The sequence below is a fragment of the Fistularia commersonii genome, chromosome 33, assembly GCF_037954325.1.
Source record: "Fistularia commersonii isolate RoL2024-O1a breed Wild chromosome 33, RoL_Fcom_v1.0, whole genome shotgun sequence".
In the NCBI taxonomy this organism is placed as follows: domain Eukaryota; kingdom Metazoa; phylum Chordata; class Actinopteri; order Syngnathiformes; family Fistulariidae; genus Fistularia; species Fistularia commersonii.
In genome coordinates this window covers 9,060,190-9,078,835 of record NC_141316.1, presented here as the reverse complement: position 1 = coordinate 9,078,835, position 18,646 = coordinate 9,060,190, and the positions used below count along the sequence as shown (strand labels likewise).

Below are 18,646 nucleotides of genomic sequence, written 5' to 3'. Positions count from 1 at the left end.
GTTCTTCCTCGGCTCTTCTTTGACCTCCCGAGACGCGTCGGAGCCGGATCTCCGGCCTTCCACCCGTCAAACCTGTTTGATCCACGGCGGTTTCCGTCGGGGCGAAGCTTTCTCAGACGTTTAAGTCACTTCAAGTGGCTCATGAATCAGCCTCTGAAAGCTCCGAGCGAATAACACGCCGAGAGAGAGCGAGAGGCCCGCGAGGTGGGGAGATTTAGGGGAGCGTTTGGGACCCTGAGGGCGTTTAGACGGCCGGAGGAGCAGCCCGGAATCCTGTCGTCCTCCGCCGCCCATTTTCAGGATTCAGGAAGCAATAAATTGCCCTTAAGGGAGCGCGGTGGCGGCCGGTGAACACAAAGACACCGCATCCCCCTCGGCAAACGCCGTCTGCTCGGCGCGATAGCTGGGAAACGGGGACAAACGGATGCAAACACGGCTCTAAAACATTTCGGATCCCGCCGGGGAAAGAGCGGCATGGACGTAAACATGCGGTTACGTTGAAAAAGAAACTCAAACAGCAGCGCTGCACGGTTAGCTCGTTCCAGGGGCCGCGCATGTTCCCCCGGCAATTTACTGCCTCAGTGCTCCTTTCAAACAACCAATGGCTTGGGGCCCCACACTTGCATGCACGACTGCACGCGCACACACACACACACACACACATTTCTGGCTTTTTCCCTCTAATCCACCTGAGCTTATTGTTGTGGAGAAAACAAAACAGAGGCCGTTCAAATTATATTCCGTTACCTACTGCATTGTGGGACATTACGACAAAGCCCGTCTCCGGCATGGTTTGCGCCCCAGACTTGAACCCCCCCAAAAAACTGGGGATTCTATGTCCGTTTTTTTTTTTTTTTTTTTGTTGTCATTACACAGCGGAAACGGCTAACAAGCTCGGAATAGAATTCATGGAAAACGTCAGGAAGACGAACCCATTTTCAAACCCGAAGCAAAATCTTGCGGTCGCGTCGTCCGGTGTTCGACGTCATTTTCGCATCACATTCAGCGGTTGTGCTCGACGCTCCGAGCAGGCGGCGCTCCCTTCCCCCTCCGCACGCTCCTCCCTTTATCCTGTTGTGTGGCCGAGGTAAGGTGTCGGCCGGGTTAGGTGTGAAGGGCTCAGGAAAGGGGAATCCACAGGAAAGGGGGGGAGGGGGGGTTGTTAGGCGTGGACGCCTGCGGGGCCCCGAGGGTCTTCGGGGGGAGTCAGCGACTAAACTCAAAAGAACGTAAGCCACAGGGCGAAGTGCTCCGAAAAGTCTAGAGAGCCTCGACAACTCCTTCAACTCCAGCCGGCGTCCTGGACCTTCTAGCGCAGGGGTTTCAAACGTCCGGCCCGCGGGCCGCTACCCGCCCACCGGGGGGTCCGACCAAGCCCACGGAATAAAGCTACAATTTGAAAAAAGACATAAAAATCATGAACTCCTTTTTCAAAATAAAAATGCAGGTCCTATATTGTCTGCTAGGGGTGTTTTTACTGTTTTAGCAACACAACACGACACCGTGTGAGTCACAACTTCAGATGGCGGCAATGCGGCTTCCGGCTCTGTAAATAGCATTTTTACTTATTGTTAGAAATCCATCAGTTTTTCCGTCGGACACCCTCATCGGCAAGATGTTGTTGTCCAAAAAGAGAAAAGTGGACATGGAGTTTAGGGCTTTCCAAGAAAAATGGATCACTTCTTATTTGTTGGTTGAGGTTAATAAGAAACCGGCATGCTTGGTGTGGATGCAGCAAGTTTGGGTGCCACTATGAGATTTGAAAACAAGAAAATGCACAGATGGAGAGAGAAGTGAGACATAGTGTTGTTGACATCGCACTTACTTTTCTTCATGAATCTCAGGTTGTTTGTTATGTATTTTTTAAAATGAACAGCTCATTGCATAGAAAGATTCTTATAATTGACCTGTTTTCTCCTTGAGGCTAAAACAAAGGAAAAATGCGTTACTTTTAGGTAATTACGCTATGATTTTACAGGTCCGGCCCCCTGGATATCAAATGAGGTGGTATGTGGCCCCCCGGACCAAAATGAGTTTGACACCCCTGTTCAACCTCCATCTCTTAGAAGTATTAAAACTACAGAACAGCTACCATATAAATATTATTTCATATTCTTATTACAGAACATATGTGAATGAGATGAACCCGAGTGGAGATCCAGAAGTTGGAGGATTGCAAGCACTCGGGGTCAACAGCCCAGAAAGTGTGGAAAAGAGGTGAAGACGCGGGTCGGAAGCAGGTCGGAACGGGTGGAGGAAAGTGTCAGCGGTGTTATGAGATGGAAGACTATCTGCTAGAAGGAAAGGAAAGGTGGAGGAGACAGTGGTGACACCAGCGATGCTGAATGTCAGCATCACGGTTGCCCTGAAAGAGCCACATGTAACGCTAACAGTATAAATGTAACCGAATGTCATGTCAAATAAATGGAACTATTCCTTCATGTGAAATAACTCATGAAGCCAAAATGTCACATTCTGGCATCCCCAGCCTTCCATTTGCATCAACTTTCCTATTCCTGGACATTTAGGGATTATTTATATTTCTCAATCCCACTTGTTGAAAATAGCATTGATGTGGATTTACTGCGATCCAATGGCGGGTAACACGATCGGCACGAATGGTGGGAAATGTAGTTTATGGTCAATGCGCGCGTTTGACTTCTTTATTTGAAGACAATCGGACCTTTTAAGACGCTTCACGGCCGCATAAAACGATGTGGCCGGCCACATTTGGCCCGCAGGCCTTGAGTTTGACTCGTGTTTATGGTCTGGAAACGGTAACAGTGACCAAAAAACAGGAGGCAGAGCTGGAGGTCGCGGTGATGAAGATGTCGAGGATCTCGAAGACAGACAGTGACGGTGACGATGAGTCCATCAGAGGGACGGCACATGTTAGATGTGAAGGTATCAGAGATGGTTGGGTCATGTAGAGACGAGGGAGAGCAAATATATTGGTAGACGGATGCTGAAATTGGAGGTCTAGAGGAAGAAAAAGAGAAGATTGATGGATATGAAGGTAGCTGGTGTGTGAGAGGAGGATCCAGAAAATAGGGTGGGATGGAGAAGGTGGAGACCCCTGAAGGGAAAAGAAAGGAAGATATTCCTATGACTATTAATGTGCAAAAAAAAAACACAAATTAGAGATAAATATCTATCACAGCAACATCGAAATATACATTTTTTCCAATTACCAAGAGCGAGGGTTTAAGTGCGGCACGCTCTCTAAACCCGGCCCTGCTTGGACCTCCGTCGGGCCCCATATGAGCTCAGGATCTAATCTTTCCCATAATATCGTCCACAGCTGTTGGGTGGAAACTACAGATGGAAACTTCTGTCACACTTCGCATCAAATCTTACGAGGCCGCTGTTGCCAAACAGATTCTGACATACGAATCTTATGAATCACCGAACAAACAAGCTCCTCCGCCGCTTTGTCGGTTCGGAAACCGGCTCTTTCTCGACGAGAAGTCGGAGGGGATTTCTTCTAACTGTCAAACACATCCAGACAGGCCGAGGGCAATCTGTCGACGCTCGCTCTCTACCGGGCGGGGAATGTTTGCACGTTACGCATCTTTGAGCGCGGGCGTGGCGTCCGAGCGCCGCCGCCACCCGCCAAACGAAACACACTTTTAACCCCGACTAACGCAGGCGTTCATTGGAATCAGTCAGCTCGACTCGGACGCTTCGAGAGTCGCGGTTTCTACGCCCGCTACGTGGCTTGTGATGAAAAGGACAGCTGTTCCCGTGGCAACCAAACACGAAACTTCCCGTGACTCAGCCGCCGCGCATCCCGTTCCTTCGGCGTCCGATCGGCACCAGCTGAGCCCGTGACCGCGCCGGCATCCCGGATTCCCCAGCTGACGATTTCTCGCCGTTCCCACGCGACGCCCTCGCCGGACAGCTGGCGGGGACGGACTCCCGCCGCGGTGCCCGAACGACGCGACTTACGAGATTCATCTAAAAAAAAAAAAAAAATAGTCCCTCCAAATGCCCGTCTGCAGGGCGGGGGCGCCTCAGCGCTTTCGCTTATTATCACAAGCGCGCGGGAGGGAAACGGGCGCTCGGCGACACAAGAGCGCGGGCGGTTTGGGCGGGTCGAGAGGTGAAGGCACAACAGAAAACAAGTGTAAAGGAGTGCAAAAGCATGTTTATCTGCCCATGTTATCCCTCTGAAGTGGCGGAGGGAGGAGCGCGAGGAGACGCTTTTGTTGGTGGAGAGCCCGCAGATGGCCGTAATCCCTTCCAAAACGCACAGTGGAAATCAATCAAGACAGAGTGGACATGGTGTGTGAGAGTGGAGGTGGGCGACGCTCCTCTCGGGGAGGGGAGGGGGGGGGGTCACACAAGCGTCTTTGGTGCTTTCCCGCCAAAACGCGCGATGAAAAGGAGGGCAAAGAAAATGAACCCCCCCCCCCCCCTCCGAAGCGACCCCGGCGGCCCTCTGTTTGAACCGACCGCAGCTGCCGCCTCCCCGGTGTGTCCCGCTGACACGATCGCCAAACTATAAACATCGCCGCCGTTTCGGCGCTGCCGGAGGGAAACACGTCAGGATTCGAGCGATGAACAAAATGAAAATGAAGTCGGACGCCTCCGGAAGCCACAATCTGAGGAGAGCGGCGCCTCCGTCGCGGCACGCCGCCAGCTGTTCGGTAAACGCGCCGCGCTGCCACGACAACGCTTGGGATACAAACACCTGCACATCTGCACGGTTCCCCCGACAGCTGGTGAGGAAAGTATAAATCGAGCATTATGTATGGATGAAATCGCAACAGCGGGGATCGTCCGGACGGCGATGACGACCGCGGGTGAAACGGGAGAGCAAGCTGTTCTTCAAAGAAGGGAGAACCAGCTGCTGCAGAGGGCAGGTATGCTAATGTTGTTAGCGAAAGCTAACCGCGTTCCAGCCGCTCACGCCGTCGCGCGACAGGATCTACGTCGCTTCATAACGCGTCAGACGTTCACGGTTTCCTCAAAAACCTCTAATGAGTGAGTGAATAGATGTATGACGTGTGGATGAGAGGGTGAACGGTTGTTTTTCCCTCCACGTGATTGGTCCGGGGGAAGCCCCGCCTCTCGGCTGGGATAGGCTCCGCCCCCGTCACCCTGCGTGCAGGACGGGAGGTTTAAGATGATAAATGAATGAGCGCGGGAGTCGCCGCATTTGAAATTTTCCGTCTGAATGTCTGCTGGTCGCCGTGGCGATCCGCTCCACATCGCCGCGGGATGTTTCAACCGTCACTTCCAGACAAAACCGAGCTAAAGAACCTCCGGCCCGCGGCGGACCTGAATATTGAAAAATATCGGGGTCACCCTGGGTGGTGCATTGAAGGACGTCTTGCAATCATCACCCGATCCGTTCCCGGGGTGGAAAACATTTTACCACCTTGTTCTTTCTGCCAAAAATGTTCATCCGTCAGCGGTTGTATTCTGCTCTTTTGCTTTCTCGCGCATGTCGTCATCCTCCGTGATACTTAAGACCGTCGCCTCCTCGGCGTAACACACCTGTTTTTTACGTTTTAACGGTCGACCGATCGGAGCCCGACTCTCTACCTGCGACGTTGCAGCGCGCCGCCGGCTTCCTGTTTGCACCTATTTCTGCTCGGAAAAGAGGAGTCGTCTCGTGTTACCGCCCCGGGAACACGCTGCACCGCTCCCATTGTGCGGGTTGTTTATCATGGAAAGAAGTAGGCAGGAGCGAAACTGCCACTCACACTTGTTTTGTCATATTCCAAGTATCACCTTGCACTTTTCCCACTCGCGGCCTCGGGGCGAGATTTGCCAACCGGCTGTGCATTTGTGAGACCGCGCTGACATTTACCGCTCCCGGTGTTTACGTGCATAAACATAAACTCGGCTATGCTGTCTTTTTTTTTTTTTTTTTTAAAGAGTTGTCACAGGTGACAGATTATCTCTTACTGTATCGCCGAAGTTGCTTTCAAACGTCGGCGGCGATTTCACTTTTCGTGTTTTATTGAGCGGGACGGAAAGAAAAAAAAAAACAAACGGGCGAAGCCATTTATGACTCGCATGCGTCGACGGTCGGGCGGCGTGTTTATATTTCGGCAAAGCGCGCTCAGATATTGTGCGTCGGTCCAGCCGGCGGAGCCCGTCTGATGTGTCGGGGGCTCCTGAGCCTTCTTTCGCTGCGCGCTACGCTCAAAACATGTGCACTGGAATTCTCCCCCAATTAAGACAGGGATTAGCCAGGTCCACTGTGGGAACCAGCCGAGTGTGGGAAAGCAGAGGGTCCGTCCCTCTCCTTCCCTCGCCGACACTCAGCCTCATTCTCACTCGCTCTTGTTCATCAAGCTGCCTCCCTCCCCTGCCTTTCTCACCCTTACTGTAACTCTTCCTTTCTCACCCTATATTCAGAATTTCCTCAGCACTCTTTTTAGCCTATCTTTCTCTGCTGAGTGCCACTTTCAAGACAAACAAAACAAAAAAAAACCCCGATGTCTGTTGTTTCACTTGTAACTCTTCTCTGCCCCCCTTTTATATTTTACTCTTGTCATTTTGTCCCTTCATGCAACCACCACCCAGAATCTCCACAGCTTTCAGCCCTGATTCTTCAAGGATTTCTGAAGTGCAGGGTTCTTCTGTGCTCCCCTCAGTCGCCCCCCCCCCCCCCCCCCTCCTCCCTCTTAATGCCCCTCCAGCCTTCATTCTAAAGGCCCGTCTGGGAAGAGGCCGGGGGACTCTGGCATGAATAGTCTGAGACTGGCGGGCGGAAAGTGGGGGCCAAAAGACAACTTGTCAGAGAAGAAAAGACAGGTGCCCGTGAAAGCCAAGTTTAGCTCGGCACAACTTTGCATCCCGCGGATATAAAAATTGATTTCCCGACCGCCGTCTGTCCGGTGGACTTACAGACCGCTTGTTTTTTTTACTCATAAAACGCACGCGAATATCCGGTGCAAACAAAGGAATGGATATTTCTTTTATTTCCCTCCTCGGGGGAAAAATGGCGCTCCCACGTCGAGGTTGAAGTCTGAACGCGTCTGAAAGCGAAATGAATCGGAAACGCCCCGCCGTATTCGCTTCTCCGTCGTCTCTCTTTTCGATACGGCGGCGCTTTCGCCGTGACGCCGCCCACTGCCCCCACATTCTCCGCTGTCGCTGTCACCTTTCCCTCCTTATTCCCACTCCCTCCGCTTTCCTTGTGTTCCCATAAATCCCTTCCCTGTGCACTCGTACACACAAGGCTTGTCCGTTCCAATTACGCCGGGGCCGTCCGGCCCCCGGCTCACACACTCTGCACACACAGACCGCTCTCATTAAGCCTGTATCAATTAGGCATTAACCTCCTAAAACAAAGGCCCTCTTGACGAGCGGCCCGTCACAGGCCATGTGAGGTACTTCCTCCGCAGCGCCGCATTCTGCCTCGTATTCATGCAACCTTTTTCCCACTGATCCGTGCGGAGGACGGCCGGGCATCTGAGGGCGACGCTCGGGATGTCGAGCACTCGTGCACAAACGTCGCGCGACATTCGGCCCGATCCATAACATAACATAACATAACATAACATAACATAACATAACATAACATAACATAACATAACATAGCATAACATAACATTGCATAGCATTGCATTGCATTGCATTGCATTGCATTGCATTACAATACATACATACATACATACATACATACATACATACGTACATATACGTACATACATACGTCCATCCGTCCGTCCGTCTGTCCGTGCGGCCGCGGCGTGACAATGATGCACGTCAGTGTCGACTAGAAGGTCCGCTTTGGCTTGGAAATAACTGCTTTCCAGATAAATGCTTGCACGAATCGCATGTTTGTCGTTCCTTTTTGATGTTTGCGTCTTGATAAACTCATGTAGATACGAGAGACAATCTTGGATAAACAGTAATTGATAACCCGGTGAAGAAATAGGACCATCGAGCTTGTTTGGTGTTGTTCAAGGAGTTATAGGTTAGATCAAACCGCAGAAAAAAAAAAAGCATTACATCGGGGCTGTTTTTTTTATACTTCATATATCGATGGCTGGAATGCAAAACCTCCTATCTGAAAAAAACACTTTTTTCAGGAAATGAAAAAACATTTCATTTGATTATAGTATGATCTTTGTTAAAGATATTCAAGAATATTCTATTGTTCACAGACAATATTTCTATGTTATGATTTAAAATGACATAGCATGTATTTTTACCACTGACAATGCAGATAAATGTTTTTTTTCCTCATTTTTTCTGCTTCTTTGTGCACATAGAAGTTTTGTCATGTGACATTAATGTCAAAAGAAAGGGCGGAATTATCTTGCAGCTAGACTGAAAATGAGGAGGCGTCCCTTTTCTCACCATTCAATGCAAAAACCCAACATTGAAAAATTCACAGATAGGAGGTTTTGCATTCCAGCCATCGATATGTCGTACAATTCAATTCAAACAGCAGAAAAACACAGCTCAGCAAAGCAGGGACCGGAAAAACAAGTTTAATCCTTTATAAAAAGGATGGAGAAAATAAGTCTGATATACAAATACGTGGTTTGAATAGAATAAATGTTTCAAATAAAATGTAGGATACAGTTCAAGTGGAGGTGACAAAGGGGCATTCAATTACGTCATCAGCAGCAGGCCAAGCGTGGGCGGGGGAGGAAGGGGGAAAGGGGTGGATTCTAATCCATATTTGCATAACCTGCCTTTTTTTTTTTTTAGAGAGCAACGCAGGAAGATCAGGTTCCCAGATCTGTGCATAGAGGTTGTATTTTTCCTGGAATAACTCAGAGGATAACAGGGAGGCATCTTTTCATGACTCATTCAGCGCATTACAGCGATCCCTCGCTATAACGCCGTTTACTTTTCTTTCACGGTTTCGCTACTTCACGGATTTGCATCGTGCATCGTGTTCTGCATTCTGATTGGCTAAAAAAGTCACTCCGCTTCTTCTCTACCTGTGCGTCAATAACGTTGCAGTTTAATACGTACACGTACGTAAAACAGCTTGCCGAATTTACATGACGTACGTGCAAATTCTCTTGCAAATTTGGAGTTTCTCTAAAACCCATAATGTTGACAAAACGCTCTGGAGCGACAAAAGGGCCCAAAAGGCAGCGGAAGATGCTATCTATCCCAGATAAAGTTAAACTTCTTGGCATGCTAAGGGAAGGTAAAAGCTATGCAGCTGTAGGTCGGCATTACGGAATTAATGAATCTTCCGTTCGTTCCTTTTGAGAAGGAAGAAATAAACATAAGGACGACAGCAGCGATAAGTTTCGCAGCAGCAATCAGGTGGCGGTGGGCGGAGCTAATCTCCGCAATTTGAAGCCTTCTGTTCACATTGATGATTAAAATTATTATTTGACAGTACAGTACAGAAGTCATTTGTTGAAAAAAACGTTTCTAAAGTACAGTACTTTTATTTGTGAAACAAACGACTAAACCTGTAAAATGGTTTGTTCTTTCTTTTCAATGTATAATAGAGTCTTAAATTATATAATAATTGTAAAAATGATTAGTTTCTACGTCACGGATTTTGCCTATCACGGGTTCTTTTTGGAACGTAACCCCCGCGAAAAAGAAGGGTTTACTGTAATCCCCTGTGAGGAGGAAGTGCCGGAAACCGCGGTTGACTCGGACTGGCGTTTGTGAAAAGGCTGAAAATGACCGTCGCACATGTTGTAAGCCGGGTATTTTGGAAACGACAGGATTTTTCCCGGCAGATACTCTTGGCTTATCTCTAAACTATTTCGAACCAGAAGTTCCAGTAAAGAACCAGATGTTTCTGATGTCAATCAAACAGTTGGATCTCAGCAAAGCGAGCCATCTGATATCGTTTCAAGCGAGAAACTTTTCACCCTGACATTTCTAGTTTTGATTTTTAGCAGGCTCCGAAGCAAGAAAAAAAAACCCCAACTAGCTGCAAAACCGTTGCTGCATATTGCCGGATAAAAAGCACAGGGAAGATAAAAAATCAAATATGGACCGATAATGTCAACCGGCTGCAAAATGGAGGTCACAGACTGTGACATATATAGCCAGACATCATCGGCGTACGGGTTGATTTTATGACGGACTTCACCTACATTTAAACCGCTAATCGCCGGGTTCGGTCTGACGGTTTTGCGCAAAGACTCCCGAGGGCAGAGAGGCCGGCCGTGACATGCTGAGCAATTAAGCAGAAAACTGTATGAACCTTAACCATTTGTGACAGTGGAAGCGAAAGGGTTTTTATGTAAGATCTTTAAAAAAAAAAAAAAAAAAAAGGAAAAATCCCCAACATGCACTTGTCACATCGAGGATCTGCATCCAAACAAACGACAAAGATCCCAAGACGGTGAACCAGGTGGAGATAAGTCATATTGAAGAACATTCTCGTGTCGACAGCAGAAACCAGGAGCCGTCACAGGACCGATAAGTCGATCCTCCTCCGGCGTTTGCATTTTGAAGGGTGACAGACAGCTTGACTTGGCAGACGAAGGCGACTCGGGGACAGGCTCGATAAATGGGCCATTAGAAGGTCGCTGATTTTGCTTCTCAAGCTGGACTGACCTCAGGCCTTTTGGTGATAAGAGGACCTTCTCCCTTTAGGGCAGGGGTCGGGAACCTTTTTGACTGGGAGAGCCAAATATTTCTAAAAATGTTTCATCGAGAGCCATGTAGTATTTTTTAACATCTAATAAATTAAATATGTCTTACTTTTAATGCGACCTCTGGTACCGCATGGATTTGTTCATTTTTTTATCATAGCATATTAGACATACCGCAGATCCAAATGCAAATTTCTCTGTCCACGTAGCCTGGAATGCACGGTAATCATCGTCTTTTTTTCTTTTCGCCATCTTTTACCGTTACGAGGGTTGACGCGGATAGACTATTTGCCTATCTGATAAAATTTATTTCTTCACCTTTAGAATGACCCGGACATGCTTGGGTGCCCGGAAGCCAACGGTTTCCGACCTGACCGACGGGTGAACTGTGAAATTTGTCTTCAAAACTAATTTCTGTTGACTTTAAAATGACACAGTATTATGAAGAAATATCACAAGTATTTTAAAATCAGTTACAAACTGATTTTTACTTTTTCAATACAAAATTGTCTGGTAGGTTCCCTCCCGCTGCTCTAGGGGGAGCGTGGAATTCAAATTTTTCAAACATCAAAAGTAGGAGGTTGAGGTTGCAGAGTGAGTCACGTGTTTTAGCGTATTGAGGTATGAAGCAAACATCTCAAATAGTCGTCAAAGACGGGCCCTGTCCGAACTCACAAAGGCTTTTCTTTCAACACAATAACAACAACAACAACAGAACAATGCTCAAGGAACTTGGCAGCCTGAACAAACGGCACAATTACTCTGTAATTATGAACGTTTGTGATCCCGATCTCAGGGGTTGACTGGGGGCGTTCGCTTCGCTTCGGCTCCGGTCCTCGTTCCGGTTCCTTCTGCTCTTTTTGTTTCGGGACAAACAAGCTACAAACGGAGTCACCGCTACGGACGTAAGACGACTGGAGTGCTGCTAAATCGAGAATTTGTGTCACCTCCAAGAGGATGTGATTCAAATCTCCTTTGTTTTGGAAAATATTTAACGCGACGCAAGTCGGAGAGCTCGGAAATAATAAAGTGTAGCGTCGTTGAAGAGGCGAATGGAAGGCGGACGGAAGATTGACCTCGAAACACATTTTTACCTTCACTTACGGCCCAGAGGGCGTCAAGTGTGTTTCAACAAGACCGAGGGGGTTTTTAAAGTCACCTCCCGCCGAGGCCGCTGTAGAAGATAACTTCACTCATTCCCAGAGGGCTTTAAGTTTATGAGCAACGCAGACCAGTAAATCATTTCTTCAGGATGTAGGACACACTTAATAATCATAAATCCTGCATATCTGTCCTTTACGTGAAACCATGTCCACTCTGCATTGTATCCCGTTTCCTCACTCGGACAAAGACCTTTTCCCTCTCTGTCTGCTCCCGAGTTGTAGTTTTTTTTGATAAAGTAGTTTTGAGAAGTTCATTATTCAAGATTTTTGATTAAAGGTCAGGCGAATCCCCACGGAGGAAGCTGAATTTTCATCAGTAGATGAGACTCTCCTTCATTGCCAATCAGATAAACTGGATTTGTTTAAACACGATCCTCTGGGTTTTCTTTATGCTTAATAGATATGTAAATAAATGAAAGAAAAAAAGGTTTCAGCCGATTCTCAGCAGAGGCTCAATCTACATTTAAAGATTTAAAGCACTGACCCTTTCAATAACAGCTACAGATAATGTGTCAGGCATCAATGATTAAGAGTTTAATGCTATTTCCAGCCATCATTTTTAATTAGTGGTACTTATAAAACAGTAATATTTGAGTACTTTTTGAGTATTTTAGTAGGATTTGAGATGTTCACTGTTGTGTGCCGTATTTGTGTGTTGTCACATACTTGCAGCCATAATGCAAATCCAATGGAGCGTCTCTTCAAATAACGCATCTACATGATAATAGCGACCACATACAGTCGTCAATAAATAGTTGTTCGCGGTCCAGGGCCGCAACTTCTCAAGAACGCTCCCTCGTCGGGGAATAACTTGGCCCCGTGCCCGGAGGAGCGGCGGCGGCGGCGGCGCGGCAGTAGCTTCCCCCTCCGTGCAAACGTGACGACTTCCCCCCCTTCGTTTGTTTACACCCGAGCGCGACGCGTCGGTACATGTTTGCCGATCCTCGCCGGACGCATCGCCGCACCGTCTCTGTTGCAAAAACAAACAAAAAAAAAAACAAAAAACAACCTGGTTGCGATTTTCCCACAGACCCGCCGGTGAGAGGAGTGGTCCCCGAGAACCCGGCGCTTTGGCACAGTGACTATGTTGGCACTGGCCCAAGCTGAACCCTCCCCATCCCCACCCCACCCCCTTTCCCATGGCCCTGGGAGTGTAATACATTACCAACAAAATCCCACTTCCCATTCCTCGCAAACTTTCACACCCCCTCCCATTGCTGGCTTGCCCCCCCTGAAAAGGAGATTGGGGTGACATGACTCTTTCCATCCCCTCTAGTTTTTTTCCCATCACTCCCCAGTGTGCCGGGGTTTCCAGAGAATGCTCCGCAGCGCCATAAACATCTGAAAGTCAGATTTCCGTGAAATTTCACAAAACTGCAGATCCGAAAAGCCCCCCCCCATCCCCCCGAATTAGACTTCTATCTATAAAACTAGAAGGACAAGAAAGGGAAAATACGCTTTCGCCGTTAAAAGGATTTAAAGGGAATGCAGGGTATTCACGGCCGCGGCGCGGTAATAAATATGTACCCTCGTTCTGGAAAAGCCCGGTTTGTTTGCGCCGCGGCTCACGGAGCTGCGCCGAGGGAAAGCATTCACGGGCGCGTATGTGTCTGGGTAACATGTAATGACATTATTCTCACCAGGGTGACCCCTCATTGTCACCACGCTTTCTTCCCCTGAGCTCGTGAAATTGACATAAGCTTTACAAACATTCCAGGCATTTTTTTCTCAAGGCCAGATTTCTTTGGGCCTTTCATAGAAGAAACGTGCACGAGCACGAGCAGCCCCACCTAGTGGCAGCGGAACATCCAGTTGCGTGTATCCCTGATGAGGAACAAACCAAAGGCATCAACTGAACTTGCAGGAGCTGCATTAACAGATTAAATTTCACCCTGTAATGCCTTCCATATACTTTTGTATGTTTTTACATACTTTTCACTTTATTTTTATTGATTTCACTTTATTTGCATTAATTCATTTTGATGTTTACTGTTTTTTTTACATTCTATTTTTATATATTTTTCTATGTTTTTACATACCTTTCACTTTATTTTTATTGATTTCACTTTATTTGTATTAATTCATTTTGATGTTTACTGTTTTTTTTACATTCTATTTTTATATATTTTTTATATGTTTTCACATACCTTTCACTTTATTTTTATTGATTTCACTTTATTTGCATTAATTCATTTTGATGTTTACTGTTTTTTTTACATTCTATTTTTATATATTTTTTCTATGTTTTTACATACCTTTCACTTTATTTTTATTGATTTCACTTTATTTGTATTTATTCATTTTGATGTTTACTGTTTTATTTAATTCTATTTTTATGATTTTCTATTTTACTCCTTATTTCTAACTAGTTATAGTTTGATTTTTCCCAGCTTGACTCTGTAGCAGGAGCTACTTTCACCGAAAAGCAATTTTTGATCAACAAAGAATTCCGATTCTGAAATAATACACGATTATGACGAGATGTGCGACCTTCTGTCTGACCTTCAGACCTGACGAGGTGGATGCCACCATTGTTCCACACCTCCAGCATCTGTGCGTTGGCAACTGTCGCCCCTTCTTCCAGCCTCCCTCCCGCTCCAACAAAAGCGAAGCCACAAATCAACCGTCGTGTCAGGAATTGTGAGCCTTATATAATGTGATCAAGTGATGGATTTGATATTTCAAGGGATAGGTCAGAGGAGATTTGATTACCAGTACGGACGCTGTGATCCCCTTCAGCTGCTTCCGCACGTCCAGCCAGGATTCCTTGCATATCTGCTGCAGTTTTACTGGCCCGACAGAATAGATTGCCTCAGCGGTGTGCGTTACGAAGGGCACAATTTTCAAAAATAACAAAAAAAATCCATTATTATGAATTCATATATCATATTTAATTCTGTGATTATTGTTACCAGCGTTTCCAAACATCAAAGATGGAATGTCGGCGACAGAACATCGATGTTTTTCCCGTGACAAAGGAAGCGAAGGAAGTGGCCGCGCAGCCAAAACACAAACCTCCACAAAAAAACCAAAGCGTCTCAGTGCACCTCTTCAGTTTGCTCTACCTGCTCCGGAGCCGCCCAAAGCTGAGCCTCCGTCCCGGCCTCGTCCTGCTGGAGCCGCCGCCGCCGCTCCTGCTCCGACTCGGCCTCCAGGCTGAAGTGGGCGTCCGGAAGTCCAGGGTCCAGACCTGCCTCTGGTCGGGCCAGAATCTGCTCCCTTTGGACCCTAATAACATATTTTCCAAATTTTAAAAGGCTAGTAGACTTTATCAGCCTTCATTAAATGTGATCGTAATCACCAGTGATATCTTCATGTCGATATTTGTATCTCTTTCTGAGAAAACCTTTGATAGACTAGATTTATTTCACCCCATTGTTGTGTTTTCTGAAAACATTTAAAGTCTGTTGTTGAATAGTGACAAAAAGTTATTATTATTATTATCATTACCGCAATTTCCGTACCTCAATATAAGTCGGACCAGCTAAAAATACCTAATAAATATAGGTGTACATATATAGGCGGCGCTTGTCTATAAGCCGCAAGTGTCCACTTGTAACATGAGATATTTACACGGAAACATAATTTTTTTTGCCTTTTAATTAAATATATATCAGTAACATCAACAAATATGTGCTTGAAATGCTTTTTTTTCCAAACAGTGGCTGTAACACGACTGGTGAAAAAGATGAAAGATAAATAACACAAGGAAAAGTCCATCCATCCATTTTCTATCCCCATTTTGTCCTCCATCTGATCGCTATCTCGGTCGTCCTCCTGCGCACTAAAACCATTAGTCGTCTTTTTTCGGTGTCGGAATTGAAAGGCCTCCGAATTTCACTGTCGTTCCATCGGTCCGACGTGACCAGGCTAAATGTTTTGGCGCCGTGAAGCTCATTGGCCCCCTAAGAAATCCATAAATTAGCTGCATCGTTGTGTTCAGCCGCAGTTTGAAAAAAGTAGCGTCTTATAATCCGGAAATTTGTGCTTGTCATGTTGTCACCTGTAGGCAACGAGCAGGGCGTGATGGGTCTTGGTGACCCTCTGTAGTCTCTTCTTGTAGGACCAAGCTGCAGAGGCGAGCTGCTCCTCTCTGCCTCTGTAGGACGACCTCACATCCCGGAGGATCTTGTCCACAAACAGCTTCAGCTCGTTCACGTCCGACGCGACCGGGTTTTCTCCGAGTCCACCGGCGCACGCCTGAAGACGATCGCGCAGATGGATGTCACGGGCGGGCGGATGTGCTGAAAGTACTTCTTGTGTGTTTCGGTACTCACTGCGACGTCCTGCATGTAGCCAATAAGCCGCCTGCGAAATTTCTCATTTAGCTCTTTGATTTTCAGCTGCAGCTTCGAGTTCTCCTCCTCCTGCTCTTTCACTTGGTTCCGGGAGATCAGGAGGGCCTTGGAAGGACGGAACACAAACACACGACGTCATTCTTTGCTGGTGTAACAATGCGTCACACGAGGATGCGTGAACAGAAATATTCGTTTCTATGCGGACGACACTGTTGTTGAAAGAGCAACGGAGAGTGTGGAAAAGAGGTAAAGAAGCAGGTTTAAGTGGAGAAGAATGAAAGGAAAAGGTGGACAAGACAGTTGTTAGATGTTAGACACATGTTAGATGTTTTGGAGAGAAGGTCAGAGATGGTTGGGTCACAGACAGAGGAGGGAGAGTGAATATTTTGGTAGAAGGATGCTGGAATTGGAGGTCTAGAGGAAGAGCAAAGAGAAGATTTATGGAAAAATGCAGAAAATGCAGACCGAATCCCTCTCCATCTGGAAGTCAGAAACCTGTAGCTTTTGATGAAACATCAGCCAAAATTTCAATCACCATTCAAATCTCTATGGTCTATTCTTCTGAACCACCTGGATGTTTTTTTGCATCAGTGATTCTCAGGCTGAACAAAGAATAAACCCTGGTCAGGGGGGGAAAAAAAATCTGTTTAACATTCAGTTATTGGCCACAAAGCGGTGACAATATCTGGAGGGGTTTGTGAGTCATCGGTGACCAAGAAGAGAGGGTTCACGCTCACCACGCTCTGCTCGGAGAGCTTCTCCTGGGTGTTGTGGACGGTTCTCTTGTTCTCCAGATGCTCTTTACCCAGGGCTGCGCTGACGACCAAACGCAGGCCCGGCCACAAGAAAGACGGCCACATCACAGAGGGAAGCAAAGAGACCACATCACAAATACGGCGGATAAAGCCACAGTTTTAAGAACCCGAGCTTCAGAGAGGATGTGCCGATGCAGATGGAGAGATAATGACGATTCATCGTGAATGAGCCGCCGCAAATGAAAAACATTCAGGTCCTTACGCTTTCTGCCGCTGCTCTTCATAGCCGTTCTTCATGTTCTTCAGGATGTCCATGATCTCTTCTTGGTTTCCCAGTAGCTGGCGACCGACAGAAGAAACGCAGCAGGTTGTGAGACTCCAACTTTTGAGTTATTACCCTCAAACCCGTGTGATATTTGACCCGGTTTGTGTGCATTCTCAGAAATCCCAACATATTTCAAAACGAAGGAATCCTTTTATCACAAAATAAAGTGCGCAAAGGAATGTAATATATAAGCAACACATTTTAAGCCCCTAACCTTGACCAGATCTGTGCAGAAAACTGGAATGGGACATTTAAAGGTCTCGAATGTTATCGCATTTCTCGAAGATTTGCGATTCTTTCCTTTACCCTACCCTGACCGTGCTCTGCGACAGACGGCTGACGAGGACCAGGACTCTGTCCAGCTGGTCCTGAGCGCCGCTGTGGACGCTCTGAGGCAGCTCCTCCAGCTGCCTCCGGAGGGCGTCCTGGGCCTGGGTCAGGGCCAGCAGGTCCTCCCTCAGCTTCTTGCTGTGGGAAAGTTCTCTTTCATGGGTCTCAGCCAGAGCCAAGTAGCTCTTCCTGAGCTCGACGCACTCCTCGGTCAGGTCTCGGCCGTTCTTCTCTCCGTCTTTCAGACGAGCCTCTGCCGACAGGAGCTTCCCGACACACTTGTCTTGGTCCCTCTGAAGGTCTGTTATCGTGGTCTTCTGGTTCGATATCTGAGCAGGGGAAAGAAAGAACGCACCGTTGAACCACCGTGGAATATATTACTAATATAATCTGATTAACCAATATTTTTTTGGAATTCTGTTTCATGGATTAACAGTAACTTTTCCCTTCTCGCTTATCCCGCTGATTCATTCGATACAGATGACTTTAGGTTTCACCCTCACCGTGTTTTTCAGCTCAAATATTTCTTTTTCAAACTCCTCTATTGACTTGGTCGTCTGGATTTTTTCCTCCACAAGCTCCTTGGATATCTACAAACATGACACGGACACTTGTTGAACATGCCATCACCGATATAAGGTTCACGCCTCGTGCTCTACCTTCAGCTTCTCCTCCTCGCTCTGCAACAGCCTGCAGGACAGGTCTGCGTTAGAGCTGGCCAGGTGGGCCAGTCTGCTCTCCAGGTAGCCCACTTTCATGAGAAGTCCTTCATTCTCGTCACGCCCCTGCAACTTAAGTTGATAAATTAAAAAAAAAAAAAAGATAATAATAATCTCAATTTTTTTAATCCCCAGTCACCTGCTTCCACATCAGGAAAGACTATTAGCAATTATGATTGATACCTTATTCAGCCATTCTCTATGGCACTCTTTACACATATATATTATATTGACTATAAAAGGTTTTTGTATTACCTTGTCCACTGAAGTTGGAAAGTGTCCCTGCTGCTGATTTGACTGGACGTCCCCCGTGTCCATCGTCATTTACAGTTTCCTTTTCACTGCTCAAACTCTGAATCTATCAACAAAATGTTGCCATGGTTCCCCACAACAACAGGAACGGTAACCACACAGGCTCTATTAACGAGGCAGGGTGAAGTGTAATAAAACTGTAAATAACTTTGCCACAAGTGCAGTTTGTACTGGTTCAGTAGCCTAACTCA

The 18,646-nt window shown here is 46.9% G+C and overlaps 1 protein-coding gene across 1 annotated transcript; it reads right to left on the bottom strand.

Moving 5' to 3' along the window:
• Positions 1-14,592: 14,592 nt before the first annotated feature.
• On the bottom strand, positions 14,593-18,461 carry ccdc78 (coiled-coil domain containing 78). The gene is made up of 10 exons (XM_086140249.1): positions 18,399-18,461; positions 18,084-18,209; positions 17,928-18,014; positions 17,406-17,753; positions 17,309-17,331; positions 17,032-17,151; positions 16,752-16,830; positions 15,994-16,119; positions 15,720-15,916; positions 14,593-14,944 (listed from the first exon to the last, which is right to left on the bottom strand). The coding sequence occupies exons 1-10, from the start codon at positions 18,459-18,461 to the stop codon at positions 14,755-14,757; spliced, it is 1,359 nt and encodes a 452-aa protein (XP_085996375.1). The 3' UTR covers positions 14,593-14,754.
• Positions 18,462-18,646: the final 185 nt, after the last annotated feature.

Bases quoted from the DNA above. Each gene is read 5' to 3' on its own strand.
- ccdc78 (XM_086140249.1), bottom strand. From the start codon at position 18,461: ATGGACACGGGGGACGTCCAGTCAAATCAGCAGCAGGGACACTTTCCA. The intron at 18,015-18,083 runs GTAGAGCACGAG...TCATGTTTGTAG, and splicing joins GCGAGGAGGAGAAGCTGAAG to ATATCCAAGGAGCTTGTGGA. The intron at 17,332-17,405 runs GTAGGGTAAAGG...GTCCCATTCCAG, and splicing joins TGTCGCAGAGCACGGTCAGG to TTTTCTGCACAGATCTGGTC.